At 40.4% G+C, this 25,555-nt stretch overlaps 1 protein-coding gene across 2 annotated transcripts in view; it reads right to left on the minus strand.

Annotated features, from left to right (window-relative positions):
- NPNT (nephronectin) overlaps positions 1-23,365 on the minus strand; it is a 274,897-nt gene extending 251,532 nt beyond the window's left edge. The window contains exons 1-3 of one of the 2 annotated variants that reach the window (XM_066317834.1): positions 23,290-23,365; positions 21,840-21,940; positions 6,262-6,354 (exon numbers count right to left, since the gene is read on the minus strand). In XM_066317834.1, the coding sequence (XP_066173931.1) occupies positions 6,262-6,354; positions 21,840-21,940; positions 23,290-23,360 (265 nt within the window). In that variant the 5' untranslated portion in view covers positions 23,361-23,365. Of the gene's footprint in view, positions 1-6,261; positions 6,355-14,557; positions 15,139-21,839; positions 21,941-23,289 lie in introns of those variants that run through there. The other variant, XR_010743468.1, reaches the window with a different exon arrangement.
- Between the last annotated feature and the right edge of the window lie 2,190 nt (positions 23,366-25,555).

Raw genomic sequence — 25,555 nt, forward strand, 5'->3', positions numbered from 1 at the left:
GAGAAAATTTATTTCTTATCATCTGGAAAATACTAAAAGAAACTATCTGACATCAGCTATATTTGTCAAGGACTATCCATGAGGGCTAGTATTTCAGATTTACAATTTAATAGAGAATTCATGGCTTGGACTGAAAATATTCAGCCTACAATTTCCATAATAGTAGACCGAACTTCAAACAAGATGATTTCCTTCAGAATTCTCTTCCAAGAATAGGTGTTGATTTTGAGTAAACCAGAATAATTTGTTACTTATTACTGCTGTTAGTTATTTGTATAGCAATGAACAAAGATGACAACAAAGATGAAAAAAAAAAAAATCTATTCACAAACCCAGCCAGGGAGAACTTTAAAAAAATGAGTTATCAACCCTCATCTTTAATATTGCACCATGCTGTCTGGAGGTCTTCCACGGACAGAGAATTGCTATTTTTTCCAGAAGTTTTCAAAGAGCCGTCTCCCAGTACTAAGCACTATCTTATCAAGTGTCACTCAATCCACGTAGCAGAAAAAAAAGCCTTGAGGCTCCCATTACTGTGTGAGTGTGTCTCATAGATACACACACACAGTGGCCACATCATAAAATGCCAGCTGAGGAGGTGACAGATGGCTCCTGTGCACTAGAGGCAAAGGCTCAGGGTTAAGATGCTGAAAATCAGAAAGATAAATACATGTCTGGTTGCAATGAAGTCAGTAATTCACTGATTGCTTTTCAGAAGTAAAGCAGAAAACTTCACTGGGTCTATATAGCCAATGGAATGAAAAAAGCTACATTCACTGTAGAGGTGAAGTTAGAGAAAACATTGATTCTAAACAACTACATCTGGAATTTTACAAGTTCTTAATGTTTGGGTTTTAAATTTGTCTTGAAACTCTGTAATCCCTTAGTAAATTCTTCACCTTACTCTTTTCAAGCAAAATATTTTTAAATGGCACTCTAAAACTGAGAAATATATTCCCTTTCATTTTGACTAGTAAAATGCAGAGCCATCAAGGGAAAAATACATGTATCACACTACAAGTCACTGGTGTAATCCAAACTCAGCTGAGAGGATGTTGCCTGTTATGTCACTGCTGTTCCTGAGAGCTCCTAACAGTGTTTATGTGTACCATAAAACTTTCTGTCTTCTGACTTTTGTTTCCATCTTCATTAGGTCAAGGAGCATCATGCAGACAGGGCCCTCTCCAGAACCCCTCCCCTTACTTCATTTTCCAAGGTCTCAGCATGAACAGCATGTTTAAGGACAAGAATACTTCCTACTCCCCTCTTCTGCAAGAGGGTAGTGGAAAGGGATGTAATTTTCCATTTCTTCCCATGTCAGGATGAACAAGATGTTGCCACGAAACCTGAAGGGGAATATTTTCTCCTCAAGTGGTGGGGAAGATCAGGTGAGCCTAAGCAGGACTTCAGTGAGGAAATATTGCCAAAATAAGTGCTGGACCTGCTCATGATAAAGAAGGAATGATGACCACCTCTGCAATCTTCCTGAGGATCATGTGCTGCAGAGACAGCACCCCTTTTCAGCTCTTTGGGAGCTGGAAAAAGTTTCAGCAGTTGCAAAGAGAACATATTTCTTGCAGCAGGCCCCAATGCCACACTCACAGGGAAGTACCTGCCAGGTTGGAGAGAAACAGCTATAGAAGAAAGTACATTTAGTCCTGTGAAAGCAGGATCTTTTTCTAGGCGTTGTGATTATATATATATATGCCTAGGCCAAATAAAAATGTAGCAGATGATTATGCTAGAGGGCAAGGACAAGTTTTCATTTCACCTTTGTGTGAGAAAAGCTTTACATAAAAATCTCCAATAATAAGCAGATGAAAGCTCATATTTTGAAAGGCAAACTTCTCTTGGCAGTAAAAAAGAATAAAAAAAGTTGTTTTTTCTTTTTCTGTAAAATATACCTCAAGTAGGCAGTTCCTGACAGACATTATAGCTGTATTAACATATTTATTATCTATGCATTGTGTCATTATTACATTCAAAAACCCTCTTGGTATTTGATTTCAATTCATAAATGTATCCCCAAGGAACCCATAGTATTGAATATACTGAGGTTCACTGAGAACCATCATTTTGAAGTAAGAGGAGAAAAAAGTTCTCTTAGTCTAAAATACCTGTATTCTTCCCCTTCTCTACAAAAAGTGCCACTTTATAAAATAAAGGTCTAACAGAGCTAAGTACAAAACTAGAAATAGGGACAGAATAAAGAAAAGTCACTGAAATTAAGTTGACAGGGCAAGATTTTAGCAGTGCCTTGTGTTAAGTTCTAGCATTTAAATTCCACTGCACTTCAGCTCCTAAGTTTAGATACTCCTGATGACTTAAGAACTGCTGTGCACTTACTTTCAGAGTTATGACCACAGACTCAAAGCTGAAAATAAGAATTTACGACTGTTCTCAGTATATCACCCAGCATAGAGAATAGATCACATTATGAGCCTTAAAATACTGGATCCTTCTATGAATTCTACACCAACACTTGATACTAAGTATTCTTAGTACAGAAATAAAAGCTCTGGTAGCTACAAATAGACAGCTAATAGTACCATACTATGTATAGTAACATACTAGGGAGAATAGTAAAAAGTTTAACAAATCCCTTTCATTTCTTTGTGGGAATAACCATCCATTGTCCTGCATTTGAGAATTTCATTGTTCAGTCTTTTAATTTCCCACACTGCCTGTGACCACACAGCCAATGCAAAACCAGCATTCCTGATTTCAAGGTAACATTCCTGATTACAAGGCAGTAAAATACATAAAAGCAGACTGACTGTTCTAGCCACTATGGAAAGCAGGTTTATAACAAACACAAGCTGCTAAGCTCAAGTATTTTATGTCTAAAGAAATGAAACGTGAGTGCAAGGAAAGGACAAGAGTGTTATGCTGGCAAACCTAGATGCGACACCTTTGACTGCTGTGCTGCACCACAAATGATCTTGGACCAACTTCAGTGCACATCCAGGGCCACTTATTTCTAGGTAGATTCAATACACTCTGCTATTTTCTTTTAATTAGCTTCTGTAGACTTCAGCACTCAAGACTTTTTCTGCCTGTTTTTGCCTATCACCTAACTTGGATCAGGCAACACTGAAGTTAAATATTCCATACTGCATTTACCCAACTCTGAAAATAGAAAGCCAAGGATCAGAAACCAAGTGCAAAAATTAAACTGTTATCACCATATTGTAAACAGTAGATAAGCTTTCATTTCCAGCAATTGCAATCATACTACCATGTCAACTTCATAAGATATTTGTATCACCTGAAGAGTTGTGTTCACTTAGTCTGATTAATCAACAGCTGCCAAATTCAGAAGGTTTTTAACCCTCATTTTCTACAGCTTCCAACTTCATCTAAATCACGGTTTTGCCTTTATCTAACCTGATAAACAATTTCCATCACTATCACTTTACAAAGGAACTTAGACAAGAAAAAAAGGCAGGCTCTGATAAAAGAGCAGAGGAGAGAAACAAATGCAAGTGACAACCATGAGTATGGCAGAGTCAAAACTTTTCAGAATACACACAGCAGCACCAAGGAAATACAACCAATTATTTGCTCTGCATGCTAAGGGCACACTGCAGGTTCAGCTTTCACATCCCAGCCATTGATGGGTCTATCAGTCTCCACCTCCTTTGTAAAAAATTGCACTCCTGTTTGAAGCCGTGACCAAAGAAGGAGCACACCACCTGAAACACAGAAACACCTCACCCCGTGCTGCTACGTTTCTTGCACGACGATCCAGGGGGTGGAATACAAGAGCTCCACTGCTCTGACAAAGTGGACTTGTGTACAGCTGCACATCTTCACAGGATAGGGAGAAGGCATGATAAAAATATGGCAATATGCATTACTTCATTTATAAATTAATAAATATACATATATATCAAGTGCTGAGAAGGATTTCAAGCAATGAACTTTGCATCATTTTCCTAGAACAAACAAAGTAAGAGAATAGAAAGTTATAGAAAAGCAGCCTTAGACTTTTTTTTTTGAAAAAGACAACTTTTCGCAGCCAAAGAAAGTTAACCTGTATGTGCTTTACATTGCTTGCAAAAATTACAACTATTTGTATTAGTCTTACTGAATATTATTTGTATTTTCTTCAAGAGCAGCCACCAATTTTCTGATTAACGTATTTTGAAAGTATGAGTCCGTTATTATCACTATAAATTAAGAGAGGCAGCAGAGGGTATTTTCTCTCAAGTTGCTCTGTTTGTTTCTTCACTGCTTAAGCTGTAAAGCTAGGATCAAAAAGCTGGAAAGGTAACACTAAAGACATTCAGGAGAGAGAGAGAACACATGGTTAGCTCTTGTGTATGGCAGCAATTTGATTGCTGATGATACAACGTAATTTAACAATATCAGGTAGTCATCACTTCTGAGTGACCTAAAGCGAGGCATGGATTGTCACGGCAGCTGCAGTGCCACTGGAAAAGGAAAAGTATCCAGCATCATCACACAGTCAGGGCTGAACAGCTCTGCTGTGAGGCTGGGTTGATGTCCTGGATCAGTCCCAGGAACACAGCCTGATCCATGGGGCACAGGAACAGATGAGATGTAAAGCCTGTTTATCAGAGCTTGTACACAAAGAATGCTTTTCACCAAGAACATGAGCATGCTTTGCAGCCCAGAAACATTCACACATCTAGAAAAGATTTTGATCGCTGCAGGGAACGCCAACATTTCCTCTGCTAACGTTATTACTTCTGTTACTATTCTAGAACAGAATTGAGAAAATGCCAAAAACTGAACAGGGCAGGTGTTGTATTAAGGTATAATAACCTGTGTCACATTTATTCTGTGCCATTTCAATCTCCTCCCAGCAAAAGCAGACTCTGCATTCACTGTGCACTTTCAAGTTTCATCCAAACACTGAGTCAGCACATGGCAAGAACACAAATCATGACCCCAGGAGCAGCTCAAGGATCTCACCATGTAGTAGAGCAGCAGCAGCCACCTGAACTGGGGCACATTGGGGGCACCACAGTCAGCTGGCATCTCAGAAACCTCAGCTACATCTGCCAGGGCAGTTTTGTCACCAACACCATGCAAGAATATATCATAAATACTGCCCAACGTGCTTCCTTTGATAACCTATCACATTTTTCCCTTCCTTAGCATTTAGTGGCAAGTAAATAGTTTAGTTGATGACTGAAGCCTCCAGCAATCCACAAAGCATTCTTTCAATATTGTTAAACTATACTACAAATAAAAACTGTTACACATACATATAACTATTAGTTCACTGCACTGTTATCTAAAAAAGTTTTGGACTGACTATAACATATGTAGAATAAAATCATAACACATCTTTAAAATTTCAGTCCAGAGTAAGGGGGGGAAAAAAAGGACAGGACAATATATAGGAGATGACAGAAACTTTTGAGAAAACTGAAAAACACAATACATATTACCACATCAGTTCCGGAAGGATTAGTAAATCTGAAAACAAATATGTATCTATCTTGAAAGAAAATAACTCAGTCTAAAAATCAACATGTCATAAGAGATTTAGCAACATCAGGGTACATCCTTGAACAAGAAAATCATTCTAAATATCAGACTTTTCTACCATACTTCAGAAAATGCACGAATTTTCCTGTAGGCTGAGACACCTGCAAAAGAGATACCATTGAGATATCTCTTGATATCATTGAGATATCATATGAACATGCCTTAGCCTTTAAAGTCTAAAGCCCACATATTACAATTCTCTAATTGTTTATACTCTATGATCTTTATACTATCACATGATTTGGACATAACTTTTTTGGGGGGGAAAAAAACCAAACAATGAAACTTGAAAACTTAATAATCCAGTAAGAGAAACTTCCTCTTTACAGCAACCCTTCAGTAGTTTAATACAACCTAGTTAGTTCAGGATTAGAAACACTAAAATGAGAATATATGTATTATGAAATATTATTTCACTATTCAAACATGAAAATTGTGACTTTATAAAAAACAATAACCCATAAGGTTTAAATTATTTGTTTCCAAATAAGGAGAGCAAGTAACTACATTCTGTATATTAATCTCATTGATTTCTTCTGGATGAAAGCAGTTTTGCCCTGTGTCATCCCAATGCAGTTATCAATCTCTCTACAATTATCAGTCCAAGTATCAGACTTGCTGCAGCAGTAACAGACCTGGTATATGAGCTCATTACTCTATAAACACACATAGCATTGATGAGGGGAAGAAGAGAGATCAACAATACTTCCACGACTTCAAAAAGAAATTCTTTCTTACCTTGGTTGCAAGTTTTTCCAGTGTATCCTGGGTGGCACTTACACTTGTTTGGCCCAATGCATTCACCGTGTTTGCACCCTGGCTGGCATATAGCTGCAAATAGAGGAAAACTCATTATCTTTCCACTCCAGCCACAGCTGACAGAGCTTTACTTTGAAAAAAACAGCAACTACCTAACAAACAGTAGCACTGTCTATGTTATATTCAGAAAATAAATACAGAACTATGTTATTTTATAAAAAATAACAAAGCTATTTTTTGGTACCTCTCTCAATATGACACAAACAAAATTCATAAAACAAACTTTCAAAGCATCAATAACAAATAACAAAACATTGCTCTTGAAGAAATGTAAGAATTCATGCATAAATATATTTTTGCTGATGTAGGATTAGGCAACAGGAATATTTTCCTGCATAACTGAAAAACATGACATATGAAAATTTTAAACAGCATTTCTAAGTCTTTTGCACTTAAAATGTATTCCTGTTACTAAACCTACTTTTTAAAACTATTGGAAAAATGCAGTATTTTCTATGCTCCAAGATGCTGTTTATCATTATAGGACAAAACGCAGATACACAATCCTGCTGAGCTCTCTGCTAAAGATAGACACAAAATAGACGGAAATCAGCTGGTAGCATAACTTGAATACCCTGTAACCAGGATTTATCCACTTTCCCCAGCTTAAAATTCATTTTATAAAGTAACAGTATCATCTGGAATTTGCAAGTAACTGACTAGATGCAGCTGCAATAGTAATCTGACAACAAGGGGCAGTATCATAAAACTGGATGTATCAAGGATGTAATTTAACAGAAATCTGCCAGAAAGTACTCAAAAATGTAATTTGCCTTCTAGATAAGCAGTTCAACAGGGCTGACTAAAACAAATTTTAAAAAGAAATAAGATCTTTGTTTTTGTTGTGGAAGAACTATCCAAATACATTTTGATGTTCTGAAAATCTCCATAAGATTCAAAGCATCCAGAACTGACAATTCCTACAAATATACTCAGAGAAATAACTGTTAGAATAGAAGGAGTTTGCTCCAGTTTTAGGACTGCCTTTATTTAGGACTCCCTTTATTATCAGGCATGTTTTTTGTTTAGGCATAGAATATATGTATAATCAGTGATATATTCTTACACCATAAAACTTTGTTTTAAATCTACAGCTCTGCTCCTGATGGAGCTTCCTAGTATGATGAAGTGTCTTTCCAAACAATTGCTAAGGAGCATCTTAAAACGCAACAGAAATGCAAGATTTTTACTTCCCGCCCCCCCCCCCCTCCCAACAAACACGGTCTGGAAATAAAGAAATGAGATTCCTATTTACAAACACCTCTCAATGGAAGTGTAAGGGAAAGGAGCTTCTCAGACTTATAAAAGTGTATGTTTCAGGAAGCATGTCCTTGGGTAATAGAAAGGGCTGAGTGAAGAGCAATTGATCCATCATGAGATGCTTCTAGAACACTGTACTTGAAACACTGCTTTTTTAGTCACTAGGGCTATAAACAGGAAAAAAGGATCTCCTTTGTTAAGAGTTCATTTAGTCGCTGAGATTCTTATCTTCCTGGCATCACAGACCCAGGTCTAATCAGAGGTGAAGGTGGCAAACTGAGAACTAGGAAGACCAACTTAATGACTTCAAAGCAACCAGGGAATAACAAAAGTTGTGATCTAAACTACAGCAGATAAAAAGGAAATTACTATAAATATGTTTTTGAAAACTTGTTTGAATTTTCAACTGCACTTTAGGGAAGACTCTTACTGTGAGGTGGGATACACTTATTTAAATCAGTTCTTCTTAAGAAACAAGAAGTACCATGGGATCACTTAGATGTAACAGCTTAACAGTTCAGTAGCTGAACCTGTCACAACTTTAGTTTAGCTGAGTTTTTAAAGCCTTGATCCCTCCCTCAATTGCACAGGTTGTACATTAGCAGCAACACAGATAGAGAAAAAAAAAATTCTCATACTTGAAGACCAAAATCTCTATTACTCCAAAGAAAGCTTCCTAATGACTAGCAAACCACTATCCATAAGGTCAAAATCATCATAAAACACTGGAGGTTATTCACATTAAATGGGTATTTGGAAACCTTTGTTTGCTGCCAAGCACTGTTCTTGAAGAAAACCTGTTTATTAAAGTATTCTATGAACTTGGGTTGCTTCAGCATTATGAATCTTATTTAGACACAGCTGAAATTCAATACATTATCACAACTGAAGAATTTCTATATACAGGAGAAAAACGCTTTGCAGTACGCTTAACAACATCTGTAGTTCAGCCAACACCACAGATAAATCTGATGGCATTTTCTATGAGGAATCAAGCCACTCGCAGGATAAAACTTGTGTATCTTCCTATTAACTTTATCAGGGCTTTGCAGAGTGCTGAGGATTAAAGAATCAGATGGTTCAGCCAAGTCTGAAACTCTGAACCCAAGCCTGGCTGGGGTTCCCACTGATCCCTACCAGAGTAACTAGGCCCAGAGGAGTGGGTCAGCTCCAGCTCTGCTATCTCCTGTATGAAAATCCTTATTCAAAGGAGAAGCTGCCCATACAAGGCAGTAAATCCATGCACTACTCCCAACAAGCTCTATTTGAACACTGGCAACAACCAGGCACAGGTACAAAAATAAGCTTAAGCCAAACTTCCAGCATTTCTTTTAATAGCAGACAACTATTTCAGCTGTTTGGCATGCGTCTGAGCATACACGACATGTGCTGATGTGACTGGGTATTTTAATTCTCCACTCAACTTGTTTTCTTGCAAAGCTCCAGATACAATAGAAACTAACACTTCAGTCACTCCATTCAAACACAGACAAATGGAGTTTCTGCATTTTTTTGAAAACAAGCAGACTCACATAATGGAGGAAAAAAGAGCATCCCAATTACTACTTCTTGCCTCTTGAAAATTTAAAAATTCTTCCACAAGCAATAAACCATCATTTCCTTCCAAGTGACCCACATTTACAATGACAGAAATAACCCATGTCCCTGGATTTCAGCCTGTTATGTAACACTTGCTTCCCTACTAGGGAGAAGGAAATGTAGACAGAAGAGTTACACCAGGCTGAGAAAGTCACTCTCTTACGAACATAGGGCAGTGAAATCCGGAAGAGTCTGAAAACAGCTGCCAAAAATCAATAAAAACTTTCTACTCCTTATAATAACAATTGTTGTAAACAAAAGTTAAAATTATACTTGCATAGACAAGTGCCACTCAAAATGAGATTGATTCAAGAGTAAATTAGCAGTTTCAAAACAGACCTACCACATCTCCAAGGATTACTCTCTGAAAGCTGTTAAACTGCACTGCCATTGGGTAGGAATGTGGGCTGACATAGACAGAAAAAAAATCCTAAGCACAGTAGTTTTCATCTTTTGTTAAGTCTTGCTTTTCTATCTGTGCCATTGAATAAACTACAACTAAACCTTCCCGTTATTTTATTGACCAATTCATTCAAGAGATAACCAGCAAAAAAAAAAAAACCCTCAGGTCTCATGATTATTCATTTCAGTTGGATCATTTTAAATTATTTTTTTGGGTCCAATGTGAACATTTGCTCTCAGTTCCCATTAACTTCAAGGAGGTAACCTAGAGCCTTTTATTTGGCCATAAATCTGAGTACCTATTTCCAAGGTTGGCAAGAAGTACTTTTTTCCCTCCAAAACAAGGTGACAAATACCACATTTTAAGTCTCACTTAAACTTCAAGACAAATTAAACATCCTGTAAAAATAATACAAGGATTTGAAATGTGAATGGGGGGTTTGGGTTTATGATTGGTTGGTTGTTTTTCCTTTTTTTCAAGCGTGGGAGAGTGGAAGAGAGAATTTCTGGTGAAAAGCACATGCTGTCAGCATGTGCAAAAGCCAGAAGCCACCAATCTTTTGAGCCAGCTGCTTGCTGTTGGTGGTATCCCAGCATGACTCAATCATTCTGACTTAATATTTCTTAATTGTTGCATAAATACAACAAATGGGAAACACCTTCAACGAATTCATTATGGGTTTGTAATGCTGGATTTTTTTTCAATTAATCTGTATTTTCTAACTGCACACAGTTCCCTCAGAACTGCTTTGGAAGTATTCCTCAGACTCAGTCAGTTCCTCTGCACTTACCTGCCCACTTTTGAGGGCATGGGGTACCACATGCTGCCCCCTCTATTCCTTCTTTTCTAGAATTTTAGCATTAATGATCTATTTGTTGACAACCAAACACTGTTTGGTGTGGAGTCCTAACCAGAAGATTGCACTTCCTGGTTCCTACCTGACTTATTCTTCATCATTTTTGGCCAACAATGGAAATCCCTGAGCTTTCTTAATGGACTATCTCTAGCAATTAAAATTCTCTTTGTTTTTCCAACACTCCAGCAATGTTCTTTTCATTAAAACACCATTGAGTATAATTCTTACATTCGTTTTCTCTGCTTTGCCTCCCAATTTCTCATTTTTTTCCATCTCTCAGAAGTCCAAAATTATGCACAGAAATATCTGCATCTGAAACAAACTATGCTAAGCACCTGTCTGAACAGAGCTGTTTCTGCCTTCTCTTCCCAAGAAACATACAGTCCCCTATTTATTCTGACTCCAGATCCCAGCTCCTTAAAATTCAATTTGCTCAGGCACAGCAAGTAATTTGTGCAGCAGCCCAGAAGTGATTACATAATGTATTCAGCTTCACAAACCTTTATTAGATCCTCTTACACTGCTGATTGCAGAACGCATTTTCCACCTTGAGATCATTTCTTACATTTCCCCCAGTGCCAGCTTTCTAACAAGACTTGCATTTTGGTGAAAGAAGTTTTCCTCTTCGCTACCTCCTTCACCTGAACCTGGCTGCCTTTCTCCAGTGGTGCCCACAGACCACAGTGTCAAGTTCCATAATACTTCTCTCCCTCAGAGTCACTTGCAGCTCACATCTCTGTTTACCTTTTGCAATTCTTTGTAAATTATGCGATCACATAAACATGCTCAGGAAAATGAAACTGCCTTAGTCACAGTTATTTTGATCTAGGATCCCAAAGGAACGAGCTAATTTGTAAAATAAATAATTCTAGATCTTTCAGAGTCGCATATTTCTTTTTTCATTCAACTACATACTTTAACTACTCACAACTGAAGAGAATGCATAAAGCTTATCCCACCTCAAAGTTACTAGAAGGTGGTAAAAACACATCATATACATAACTCATATGAAAGAATTACTTCTGAAAAAGTGACTTTGCTTCCAGAGTAAGTGTATTAGTAGTCACAGAATAAAACTCTGCAGAGATTAATGCCTGACTAGCGCAACTGGGTATTCATTTTCAGATAATTTCATCTGCACAATACTTCTTAACTCTATTTTTTTTTGGGGGGGGGGAGAGAGATAATAAATGTCCTTGACCAACTTCTGTAACTAGAAACTGACAATAACTTCAGACAAAATAGTAGTATCTAATGCCTGAACATTTTTTCAGAAATGTCTTGCCCTTATTTGTGACGTTCATGTTGTCAAAATCCATGCTTAAGTTTTTTATCTGAAACATACATTCCATTAAGTAACTGGCTCCTTATTTTTCATGCACAGCTCCAACACTTGCCCAAGTAAATCAGTTACTCAGTTTGCACATATGATTCTGGTAACAGCACATTAACATGACAAACTGCAACTAGTGTGGGCCATTCACTGCAGTGAATTCTTGGCTTGGCTATGACTGCTGCCAAATGTGTTTCTAAACCACACAGACAAATCCAGACACTGGTTTATGACTGCCTTGCTATTCAGAACAGCACTACACAGCATGCATAACTTAAGCAAGGGTAACACTGAAACCAGTAGGATTTAATGAAGTCAGTAGAATTTAATCTAATGCTTACACACTTAAATACTCTTTTTGAAAAATCAGCAAAAGTCTGATGTAACACACACAAAATTAGAATAGCAAGAAATATTTCATGCTTTGTGAAGCTTCATGTTTGCATTTCAAGTGGTTCACTAAAACTGCTTAAAGAATGGTGCTTATCATCTTTAATGCCTGTTTGTTACCTGAATTTTTCTATGTGTCCATGGAATTTCAACAGGTATGAAACAGGACAGCACGAGTGTCTCTATGTGGTGATAGAAGACAAACTGCATCCTACTGATACTTTTTTTATTCAAATATAGAACATCTACTGGCTTCAGCAGAGTAACTTCTGTATCACAGTAACAAAGCTCATTTCACAGACAGATGAATGGCTGAGTGCTTTGCTCCTCCCTGTCTGAGACCAGTGCCTCAGCCACAGGGATAGGGAAACAGAATCACTAGGAAGAGACCTTCACCATCATCGAGTCCAACCCATGCCCTAACACCTCAACTAAACCAGGGCACTGAGTGCCACATGCAGTCTTCTTTTGAACACAACCAGGGATGATGACTCCACCACCTCCTAGGGCAGACCATTCCAGTACTTTATCACTCTTTCTGTAAATAACTTTTTCCTAATATCCAACCTGTATTTCCCCCAACACAGCTTGAGACTGTCCTCTCGTTCTGTCAGCTGCTGCCTGGAGAAAGAGACCAACCCCCAGTTGGCTACAGCCACCTTTCAGGGAGTTGTAGAGAGTGACAAGGTCACCTCTGAGTCTCCTTTCCTCCAGGCTAAACACCCCCAGCTCCTCAGTGGTTCCTCACAGGGTTTGTGTTCCCAGCCCTCACCAGCCTCGTTGCCTCCTCTGGACGCGCTCGAGCGTCTCATCGTCCTTCCCAAACTGAGGGGCCAGAGCTGGACACAGCACTCGAGGTGTGGCCTCACCAGTGCCCAGGACAGGGGAGGAATGACCTCCCTGCTCCCGCTGGCCACACCATTCCTGATCCAGGCCAGGATGCCATTGGCCCTCTTGGCCACCAGGGCACACTGCTGGCTCATGTTCAGCTGCTGTCCCCAGTGCCCCCAGGTCCCTTTCTGCCTGGGCACTGTCCAGCCACACCGTCCCCAGCCTGTAACATTGCAGGGGGTTATTGTGGGCAAAATGCAGGACTTGGCACTCAGACATATTAAACTTCATCCTATGGGACTCTGCCCATCCATCCAACCATCCCAGCAGAGCCATCCTACCTTCCAACAGATCAACACACGCTCCCAGCTTAGCATCATCTGCAAATCTACTAATGAAAGACTCAGTACCCTTATCCATCTCATCAGTAAAAATATTGATCAGAGTGGGCCCCAGCAGAGACCCCTGAGGAACACCACTGGTGCCTGACCTCCAGCTGGATGCAGCACTGCTCACCACCACTCTCTGGGTCCGGCCATGCAGCCAGTTCCTAACCCAGCAAAGAGTGCTCCTGTCCAAACCCCAGGCTGCCAGCTTATCCAGGAGTGTGCTGTGGGAGACAGTGTCAAAGGCCTTGCTGGAGTCCAAACAGACAACATCCACAGCCTTTTCTGCATCCAACCAGGAGGGTCATCTGGTCATAAAAGGAGAACAGGCTGGTCAAACACAACCCAGCCCTCCTAGACCCATGCTGGCCGGGTCTGATACCCTGGCCATCCTTTGAGTGCTGTGTGATGACACTCAGTATAAACTGCTCCGTTACCTTACAGGGTACTGAGGTCAGGCAGACTGGTCTATAATTACCAGGATTCTCCTTCCACCCTTTTTCTGAATGGGTGTCACATTGGCCAGCTTCCAGTCATCTAGAACCTCATCAGTGAGCCACGAACAAACAAGACACACCAATTCCTAAGCAGCAGCAGCAGCCTACAACCCTGAGTAGCAAAGTAAACTCTGTTGATTTTGTTTTGCTTTAACGTGCCAGATTCTACACTGCTGGAGACCAAGGGCTGTAAAGTTTCCCTGTTCTGGGAAGGACACCTGTAGTGGAAGTGCAAAGCAGGCAGTGGGAGCAGTAAGCCATCCCAAAATAATCTCCCACTACACACGATTCAACACCATGAAAGCAAATTAGGCCTCCTAGGTCTGACAGCTTGTAAATGCATTGCTGGGAGTACAATTTGCAGAAAGGGAAAAATATTGCACAGGGCTTGAGGGTAAAATAAAGAAAAGGAGTGAAAAGGGGAAAAGTACTGTATTTTGGAAAATAAATGTATCATTGTATAGGCATCTGGGATAAAATAGCCCTGTTAATTTCTTTTCCCCCTCATTTTCCCCAAATCAAACACTTAAAAAAATGAAAAACAAGAAAAAATTATCTTCTTTTCACATATCATAATTTCCATGTAAACTTATGACTTCAAGGCCATAACTCCAAGTCATAACCTTGCCAAAATTATTTCAAGAAATATGTTCAGCTAACCTTTGGGCTGGCACCTTAGGCTGGCTATTCTCTGTCTTAAGACGTAGAATGCTGCAAAACAAATATCCAAAAGAGAAATTCCAGATTTTTTTTTTTTTTCTCTGTAAGGAGGATGGACTTGGCTGTGGTTTTTAATCAACTTGTTACATTCCTGGAGAATTACATACATTCAACATTCAGAGCTTCTCTGAAACAAAAAAAGTTCTGGTACACATTTAAAAATGGAAATACATCAGTATTTCATTATGAGATTTAACAAACATTCGGATACATAAAAGTAATTAAATATAATGATGTGATGCTATTCTTATTCAATCAACTAAGGAACTACACTTTGTCGAGTTTCATACAGTAAGCAGTTGTAAAAATTCCCATGTTTCATGGTTCAGGTTCAACGGTTCCATCAACAGAACACAAATGCTTTTCTTAAAGACACAGTATCCTTTCATGTAAGTAATGGTATATATTTCAAATTTAATGCTGTGTCTCCACAGCTCAAACACAAAGGCTTAGCATCTGGACGCTAATATGACAGCAATTAAAATTACACCCATTTATATGTATCTGAACATCTGCAACCAATAAACATGTTGGTACACAATTTACTGGTCATTTTTATAATGTTGAAAAATGTAATGTCATCTAAATTAAAAGTAATACTTAGAAACCTTCCCAGCTCTTGCTACCACAAGAAACAAGATATGCAACAAAAATAAGATGAAAACACAGATATATGTTTCAGGCTATTTGAAATCAATTTATTTGCCAATAAATTTAATGTTAGCAGCATGGCTTGTTAGGCTACACAGCCTTGTGATGGCAGGCTGGGGATAAGTGTTTTAAGTAGTGTGTGACCAACACTTCAGGGTTTTCTATGATTGCAACTTATACTAGTTTAAATAAGTCTTAACTAGGAAGTCCCTTAGATTTGGTTACAGGGGAAAGAAGCTCCTCAGGTTGTTGCTGGGCTTCCAGAGATGAGGGAATTACAAATATACTACTTGTAATTGGTCAAATCATGTTACTGATAATTCCTTAAAAAAAAGTGGGCTGCCAAACTACTGATCTGCATACAAAGTGCGTGAGGAATGCAGTAGGGAAATGGAAAAGGATACTGTATCTTTAACACAGTAAAGTCATGCTTTAAAGGCATAAAGATACTAAACTCAGGAAAAAAACTGAATAAAAATAGCAAAACCTCATTTTTATTCTTGAATAGCAGTGTAAAGTAGTATTGCAATTCTGTATAAAATGCCTTTTCTTTGAAAAGTACCAGGGATGCACAAAAATATGTAATTTTACAAGAAGCAGGCATGATTCATATCAGTATTTATTGAACACTGCCAATGCAATGCATTAATTCAGTCTGTGATCTCACAACCACAAATTCAGTAGCAAAACTCTTACTGACTTTAGGGATGCTTCTGCTTGTGGATCAGCCTCCTAGAAACCAGTGTTTTCACAGCTCAGTATTGACACAATCATGGCTTTATTTTTGTGCATCATGGACTATACAGAATTGCCATTTCCACTGAAAGCAATGTTATGTGCAGGAAACAGAAGTCCTAACCAGCCCATGGCCTCTTCTCCCATTGATGTGTCAGATGATTTATTTGGGTAAACTCCCATCAACTTCATTGTTAGCTACACAAAATCTTCATCAATGAGAGCACAGCCACTGCTCCCTCCCCCTCCCACCATCTGTAGAAGATTAAACAGAACAGGTACACAGCCTTTGAGCTCATTAGGACAGGAGCAGCAGCAGAGACACTGCAAGAGCCTTCCCAAGGGGTGCAAGAAGGCAGCAGCATGCACAGTTCCCAGCAAAGCACTCAGTTACGCCTGCATCTGCTACACATCAACCTGTACAAGTTCCTCTCTCTTGCAAGTCCTCTTTAGATCTTCCTGAAATCAATTTCTACTAGGTTTGGCTAAATCTAAATGCCAGCCTGACATCCTTCAATGAACGCTTTTTAAATGATGTAAAGCTAAGGGGAGGTATAAGCTGATGGTTTGACTTTATACATGTTTGACTGTTCTGTCTCTAGGCCTTTAAGCCAATTGTGATGGAAAACTACTTTGTTGACCTATTCTGAGTTTGCTTCCTAGGTAAAATACTCCAGCCTCAGCATGGGGAGACAACCAGATGGAGTTACAACTGATGGGCTCTCTGAAAGACCATACTCATCTTTACCACCCCTCCTGGAGACAGACTGCATAGATTTTCTTACTGTTTAAGGAGAATTACACATAGAAATGGGTGAAGTAATCAAATCTCACTGCTTACAAACCCATGTTCAGTTTAAATTTTATTCCTGTTGGTCAAACTTTCTATCTATCAGACAACATCTGCTGACTCCAACAGTCACAGAGACTCCAGTCAGCAGAAGATCTGACAGTAGATCTGCATCTGTTTATAGAAGCTGCAGATCTAGTCTTCTCTTCTGTACCTACATTAACACAGCAAAAGGAACCATTTTCATCATCACCTCTAGCAAAGGAGTTGTCCAAACTGTAATGCAGAATGAGAATTCAAGCCACTTCATGTTGCTTTTCTTTTAAAAATCCTGCTTAACATTTTGAATCTATGTCAAAGTATTATCCCTTTCTACAGTTTTTCTGCTGCTAAACTGCAGCTAAAATTTTGAAACAATGTCTACACCTGTAGTATACCTTGACTACATATGACTGGTGTACAAATCAGTTACAGCCAGGTTCAAAGCAGGAGTATTCTGTTTATGAAGGATACACACAGAGAGGCAGAAACCATTTTTATAGCTTTTGAAAGAACTACAGAGATATTTGTAAGCCAGCTAAAAATGAGGCAGACAGACCATTAGTTTCAAGAATCATTTTGAGGCACCCTGGATAGACTCACAAAGAATTATCTTTTGCATTTGTCCAAGATGCGTGTCCTGACTTGGTTTTCCCTGTGTCCTTTAAAACCCCTTGAATGGGCTCTGGGTTAGGACAACATATTCAGTATCACAGACGTTGTTGCCTTACAATGCAAAAGCACTTATGAATTAAAAATGCACTACCTGCTTTCAAAAATACTCTGTTTCAGGAAGTCACCTCCCCTGCTCTGAGAAAAGAAATCTAGAAAAAACTCCTTCCACTTTTTCTCTGGGTTATAGCTCAGCTGCGTGCACAACAGTAAGACATAAAGCAAGACAACAACAATTCTATTTTTACGCATATTTCATAAGGTACTTTATCAACATACCATCTTTCACAGAGGTAGGCTTTGTGTGATTACTCCCACTTATAGCTATTACTCCCGCTCCTACTAATTAAAGTGCAAGTAAATCCCGCAGGCTGGGCAACAACATGGGATTTTTGGACTAATTTCAAGTGGGATATTTAATATCTAACTTTAGAGCACTGATGCTGTGAGTCCCTCAGTGTAAAGGATCAACTCTATCAATGATGAGGGCACTTCATGGGAACTAATAGTTGGTGTTTAAACATAATTTCTGTTGCTTCCAAATTCACCTTTCTACACACTAGGTTTAATTAATTAATCTAGTTCACACACAAAATCAAAATCTAAGAAAAGCTGCTTAGTTACCTTAATGATGGCAGATATGCACAGTTCTAAATCTAAGCCACTAAACAAGTGTGGATGGATTTTCAATTTACAAGGACTAAGAAATGCCAATGAATTTGAGTTACATTTGTTCAGACTCTTTGAAAACATGCCTATATTTTTATCAATCTCAAAATTGATCTAGTTGCCTAAGCATGGACCTCACTTGGGTGTTCAAAAGCCGCAAGAAAGAAAAAGAAAAAAAACTCCAATCTGTTTGAAAGTTCTTGATTATTTCAGTTTGAAGGGCACCTTCTAAGTGCATTTACTGGAATTTGAAAGGGCACTTAGGAAGGGAATTTCATGTCATTGCAGAGCGAATATTTCTACCGACTGAGATGTTGCAGCTGACACTGACAGACTCTGGAAGCAAGTTTACAGACAGATCAGACCTACGTGCACAAGTCTTGATTGGTGTAAAGAGGAGACGGAGGATTTTGTAAAGAAACTAGTGTAAATTAAAGAAGGGCCCTATTTCAACTTCTTCCTACATGTTTATAAGAGCAGAAGACAGCTGAGTTATGCTGAGTGTGTTGCTAAGCAGCACTAAGCATGATTATGCTCCATGTGCACTCCTTTGCCAGTCAAAGGGACATAAAAGGAGTAACTTCACAAAACCAAGTTTAGCTAACACAGTTCAGTTTCCCTTTGCAACCCTTTGGATGGATTATGAATGGAAGATCAGGAGCACGGAGTCACCCAGGCTTAAGGCCCTAATGACACTCGGCTCCACCACACTCCTGCTCTGTTAGAGTTGACATACTCAGGTTTAAGCATGTCCCAACTAAACCATAACCTTAAATCACACAGCTGGCTGAAACAAACACTTTTTTCTCAATAGCTGTGGGCAGAGGGCATGCTCACATGTGCTTGGTGGAGCAGCTCAGCTGGACAGCAGAAAACACATTCAGGTGTATGAGTGACCACTCGCCCTAGGCTTGTCACAGTTCAGGGTCTCTGCAGACTGGGACCACCCTGTCATGTATCTGTATGCCTGCTCCACTCTGGCTCCAGCATGGCTCTCACCTTACACTTGTTGTCAGAAGGATAAATTGAGAGATAATTAGTGCCCACATTGTAAATTAAGCATGAGTAAGCAGGTGAGAGTCCAAAGGTGCTATAGCAGTTGCAGGCATACCAAGGATGCCTCAAGCTGGTTTGAAAAACAGTAGCTCCAACTCACTAATAAAGAGCTCAGGATTATTGTCTAGATATTTGAAGCTTCTTTTTTGGAGACATCTATAAACTAGGTCTCACTACTAATTTTTAAGCCTGACTCTATACTTGTTTTCCTTGTGCAAACAGAACTTACACTAAAACACCCAAGAAAATGTACATCTAGTAGAATAAGTCTGACATATATTTACGCCACTCATTTTGGGGACAGGGCTAAGAGCTTTACCTTTGGCCAGAAAGAAAGCAGAAGAAATAATCATGTACTTGGCTTTTTGGAAAACTTTCAGCAATATTCCTTTGTATAGTAAAATACCCAAGTTTTCCTTCGAGGCCAAGAATGCTGCCTTTTGTGCCAGGTTAATCCTTCATACTGGGTGCCACATTCCCAAGGTGGAGAGTTGACTACAGATTTTCTTTGGCTGCAAGCACTAGAGAGATTCACTTTAATTTAGTGTAATCTCCCGCTTTGTGATATGTCTGGAATTTTTAACCACCCGCAACTGGGGCAGATTTTCTTGCTTTATTTTGCCAATAGTTTGTCTCCCACTTAAAACAGAGAAGGAGCTGCTGATGGTTTTAGTAAAATTTTCACCTAAATATCTGAGACTCTTCTGACCCAGCAATTCAAAAATTATCAGTATGTAAAGAAAAAAAAGGGAGGAAATGCTTCTTGATACCTAAGTGATAATTGTACTCTTTTGAAAGTCTAGTCCAAACTACTGGGGATAAATTTGTGAATAATGGACTAAAATGCAGTGGAAGGAGGTGAGAATTCACCTACCTTTAGCCTTAAGGAAGAAAAGAAAAAGCATTTATAGTACCTGGAAAAGCTAGCACTAAAAATTATCTTACTGACAAAATTCAAAGAACAAAAAATAAATTACACTTTCTGTGTACTATTACTTTTGTCTCATTTCCAATTTTTAATTACAAATCTTTTGATAGTATCATCTTATGCTATTCCTGTCTCCCAAGATCATAAAAATCCAAACAGAAATCAGATGTGGTACTAATGAGAAATTGACTTCCACCTAAACATGAGCTGTAACTAACTTACAGTCACAACATGGGAGACAACTTGTCTAAGAAAAAGACCACAGTGACACAGTAGTCTGGACTTCTTTGGTTTTGGGTTTTTTGCATTTCTTTAAACAATGCAAATTATTGCTATTTGCCAGTTAAGCCTTCATAGCCTCAAACATTTAAACACAGTGATTTTCAAACAGAACTGCTTCATGAAAGGTGGACATAGATCCTATTGCCTCTGGAATAGCCTCAGTCAATCTACTACATATTATTCTTCCTTCTTCATAAATATTCATGCCAAGGAAAGGACTACTTGTAACCGATTACAGCCCTAAAAACCAAAATTATTCATGGTATAGCCTGAGAGGTATCAACCTGAGAACTCTGCATCAAAGAAACAATATCAGGGATGTTGTATTCCAGAAGTATTTTCCACAGTTTTATACTAGTCATCTTATGTATCTATTAAACCTTCTGGGCTTTAACATACTTAGGAAGAGAGAAACCAGTCTTGCTGTTTACAGATTTGAACAAAACCTTTGCTGAGAGTTGCATTTCTAAAGCTTTTCCTATCTTTTGCCAAATATTTACCCTGCAGACTATGAAATTTACAGCATTTAACACCTGTTTAACTTTGAAAATGGCTTGGCAGAAAATTATCTCATCCACATATGTTTGTGTCTAAATAAAAATATAATTAAAAAAAAAAAAAAAAAAAAAAAAAAAAAAAAAAAAAAAGCTAAGGACCACTGTTTATAGGCTTGCCTTTGCAAACACTTGAGGATGTCCATCATGTATGAAGGTTAGATACATGAGTAAGCATCCCCAGTATCAAACGTGGTAATTTTAAGAAGCTGAGGTCTCTACATCACTCCTAACAATTTTAACTTTTACACAGTAAAAGTTCTGCCTTCACAGAATTCCTATTGAAGGTGTAGTTAATGATGAAGACTTAATCTACTGGTTTATGCTGCAGTCATATCAAAGAGTCTAGATAGATGTGAGAATCTCAGAGACATTTCTCTTCACATGTGACCCAGTAAAAGGATGCTGTCAAGCAGATTTATTCCCTTAGTTTGGGGTTACTGAAAGAATGCTAGAGCTTAATACTTAATTGGAGTATCTCCATCAATTTTCTAAGTAATTCTGGTTTCCTTCTTGGATGCAAATATTATCATCCTTTAGTGCCTGTAACATGACACAGTGTAGTCACACCACGTTATCAGATCAGAGCACAAAATGAAGCGGAAACCAAAAAGAAATTTCCAAATTCTCATTGCCCACATTCCATTTTACCTTACTTGACTGCAGCTGGTTTTAGCACTGCCAAAAACAGGCAGAATTTTAACATGACAGCATCCTTCTAAGTCAGTCAGGAGCACACATGCCAAAGCCTAGCCTTGCATTGTAAAGGTGTGTGTGAAGACGTGACTAGGTGTGTACAGGCTTTCCCTACAAGTGACTAGAAGCCCCAGCAGCAGTGATACTCACGTTGGCACTGTCCCCAGGCCACTCGGGCCCAGCCCCAGCAGCAGTCAATTCTGCTTCCAAAGCGACACAGTCCTGCAGATGAGACCATTTGTCTGGGCCACCTGCACAAGACAGTACAACAAAGTCTGGTGAAACATTTTGAAAGTAGCAAAAATCACCCTAGAGTAAAAACAAACAAACAAACAACCCCAAAAGACAAAGAGCAGCAAAAACCTCTCCTCCATATATATGTATGTATATATATATATATATATATTTTTTATTTTTTTTTTTCTGAAGAGAGTAACTGGTCTCAGCTGAGCCGGGGAATACTTCAGTCATTAATACTTTGTTTAGTTCAAAAAATGCAAATGACACTAAGTGAAGAAGGGAGAAGCTAATTAGGATAACTTTTCAGAGCAAAGCCTGAAAAACCTGACATGCTTGGCATTACGCTCACTGCTGCCACTCCCAGGCTGGCACCGAACAGAAGTTCAGAAGTCTGAAACAGAATTTATAGTATGGAATAAACGTCATCATAAAGTTTAGGCATTGTTTTAGTTCACAATATATGGCAAAATTTTCTCACTGATACGGCCAAACTTTCTCACTGAAACATGAAAGGAAAGAAAATAACGAAACCAAAAACTTCTTGGACTGTTAAACAGAAATTAAGTATAAAAGGAGAACTGTAGCCTTCCCTTTACCACGGCCTCACGCAGTTATAAACTATTGACACGAATCAGTAATGTCTTTTAACGACAGGCTGAAATCCCCTGAGCACTGCATTTAAACAAATCCTATTTTTATAAAAAGCAGCCCTGGGGAGGGCGGGGGTCGCGCTGGCCGCTCGCCCCGCACGGCGCAGCGCCCGCTCCTGCAGCGCCGCCGGTCGCGACACCTGACACGACACGACACGACACGGCCCGCGGGCACACGCGTCCCGAGCTTCGTGTTTTAACTTGCATCGCGATCTCCGCCGCCGTGTCTTTCGAGTGCCTCCGGGCGTCAATAAGTTAATTTTGTCTCTACGGCACGCGATGCGCTTTGTTTTTAATTCTTGCGGGACGCAGCCCCGCCACAGCAATAAACTTACACCTAAGCCCGTGCTGAGGCTGCCGGGCACTCGGCAGCGGCGGGCGGCTCCGGGGGCCGGCAGGGTCCGTGCCGGGGAGCCCCGGGAGCGGCCCCGGCGCCTCCACCTGCGGCCCCTCGGCTCGGAGCCGGCCGCGCCCGCGGCACCGCCGCCCGCAGCGGGGACCGGGAGCGCCACACGCGTCCCGCCGAGGGCTCCGGCCGCCCCCGCCTCGCCGGGAGCCAGCCCCGGGGGCCGGTGCCAGGCAGGAGCCGGGGGCCGCCACAGCGCCCCGCGTCAAGAAGGGCTGAGCCCGAGCTCCCTCCGCTCTCCGCGACGGAGCGCAGCCTTCGCCCTGCCCGGCCGGTCCCGGCCGCCGCCCCCGCTCCTACCTACCTTCTGTCAAATTCCCCGGCCGCCCCCAGCGAGAGGCAGGACGCCAGGAGCAGCCGCAGGGAGAGCTCCATGGCCGGCGGGGTCCGGCTGCCGCCCAGGCCGGCCGCGCTGCCGCAGCTCCGGGGCGGCGGCGAGCTCGACGCCCTCCCTTTCCCTCTCCCTCTCCCGGGTGCCTGACCGCCCGCCTGGCTGCCAGGCGCAGGAGGCGCGGCGCGGGGAGCGGCAGCGCCGCCCGCCCCCGGCAGAGGCGCCCGCGGCCCGCCCGGGGCCGCCTCCCCTGCCAGGGGCACCTGGCGTGCCGGGACACCTGGGGCGGCAGCCGGCCCGGCTGCTGCGGGCAGCGAGGCACAAACCGCAGTCTGCGGGCACTGAGAAGGGTGGGCTTCCTTGTCGTGAGCTTTTGTATCTTGGACTTCCTGAAGGAAGATGGTTACGCCCTCCTCTCTGCAAAGCTCCCGTGTAAAGCCAAGAGCGTTATGATATGGTCTTGTTTTACCAACCAAACCTCCCCAACAACAAAGCTTTTTGAAATACTTACAAGGTATATGTTTTTTTCTTTCTCAAACACTCCTGTTAATAGCTGTCAGGTGTTGGCGTGTGTGACATCTGGTGTCCCAGCCCTTGTCCAGAACAAAAAAGGACAAGTTTAAAAAATAACCCCACTGCATGTAATGTGCTTGCTCCACTACTGACAGCAATGACTGCATCTGTACTCACCACTAACATGTTAAAATACAGCCCTTATTTTTGTTTGGTTTCTATGAACTACAGCTTTGGGACTTAACAAAGGACATTTCTAATGGCAGCCTGTCACCAGTTTAAGGTTAGAGCTGTTCTGAGGTCTCTCTGATTACATTCAGATGGGGTCAACCGCTTAGACTGGATTGCAGCATTTGTTTGATTTGCGCCTAGATCAAGGCTAAAGCTCATCAGCTGTTCCTGCGAGGGTCTGGCTGTAGCTTAGAAGCAGAAAACAAGGATTTTCTCTGGTTTGTGCTGTAATACAAAGCCAAACCCTTCAGGAAGCAGTTGGATGCCAACCACGACTTTAAGCTTTAGATTTCAACTGGTAGTTCTGTGCAGAGCATTTTCCACCCTCAAAACAGTTCACAGATAATTCAAGTAATACTGCACAAAGGTGGCCATTTTTTTGCACAAGATACAAAATGTGCCAGTAAGCCTTCAAAAATTACACCTTTCCTCAGAATGGTTTTACTACTTTCTGCTCATGTTTGAGCAAAGACCCCCTCCAGTGCTCCTTCCCCTCTTTTTCTCATCTTTCTATGACCATACAATCCACATGATAAGCTTTCTGTCCACAGCATCAGCCCAGAACTTTTCAGACACAGAGAAAAAATAATTGGAGAAGCTACAAGACTGTAGAGGCTACAATGCAATGATTCTAAAAAGTGCTTGTACCTGTGCTCAGATAATATGCAAGCCGCATTAGAGGACTCAGATATAAAAATGGCACTGAGGACCAAACCTGGTTCCTTCTACTCACATGAGAAGCTGATAGCCAAGCAGTGAATGCAATGACATGGTGCTGTTTGGGAAAGACAGAAGAGCATCTGGCTTGTATTAGATCCTTGCTGAAATATAGAGCTGATTGCCAGCTCTTGACTGATAATTGTTTTTTTTTCACTTGGATATGTGATGTGGTATAACAGACCATGTGTAGGGAAATCATTGTCAAGATTTAATGTGCAAAAAGGGAGATAACCTATTTGTGATAACCACAGGGATTTCTTTCTGGTAACAGCATCTGCATGTGCCTTTCCAGCTTGTAGAAAAAGAGTCTCCACAAATTACACCACAGCCAAGTCCAGGACAAGTGCCAAAACCAATGCTTGAACATCACTCTGAATTAAGGTCTAGGGCAACCTGACATTTTCCCTGTCATGTCCAAAGGGACATGTCATAAAATCAATTCCTTTAGTGAAATGCTGCATAATGATACTTCATGTACACAGCAACTTTAAAGCATACACTATTCCTTTAAAGCATGTTCACTAATGAATGGCAGTAAGATCATTTAATCTCTCCAGACTGCACCGAGTATTTAAGACTTCCTCAGCAGCCTGTTTGGCTCTCTTGTATGTTACTACTAGTGTGCTGGTCAGACATGGTGCCTACTCTAATTAAGATTGTCTGCTCTTGGTTAACTCTGCTGCCTTTACAATTTGTTTTGGAACATAAGCCCAAAAAACCAGTTACCCAGTCACTGAAAAATCACATATTACACTTCCATACCCATCAGTGGAAC

The sequence above is a fragment of the Sylvia atricapilla genome, chromosome 4 (assembly GCF_009819655.1).
Source record: "Sylvia atricapilla isolate bSylAtr1 chromosome 4, bSylAtr1.pri, whole genome shotgun sequence".
Taxonomy (NCBI): Eukaryota; Metazoa; Chordata; class Aves; order Passeriformes; family Sylviidae; genus Sylvia; species Sylvia atricapilla.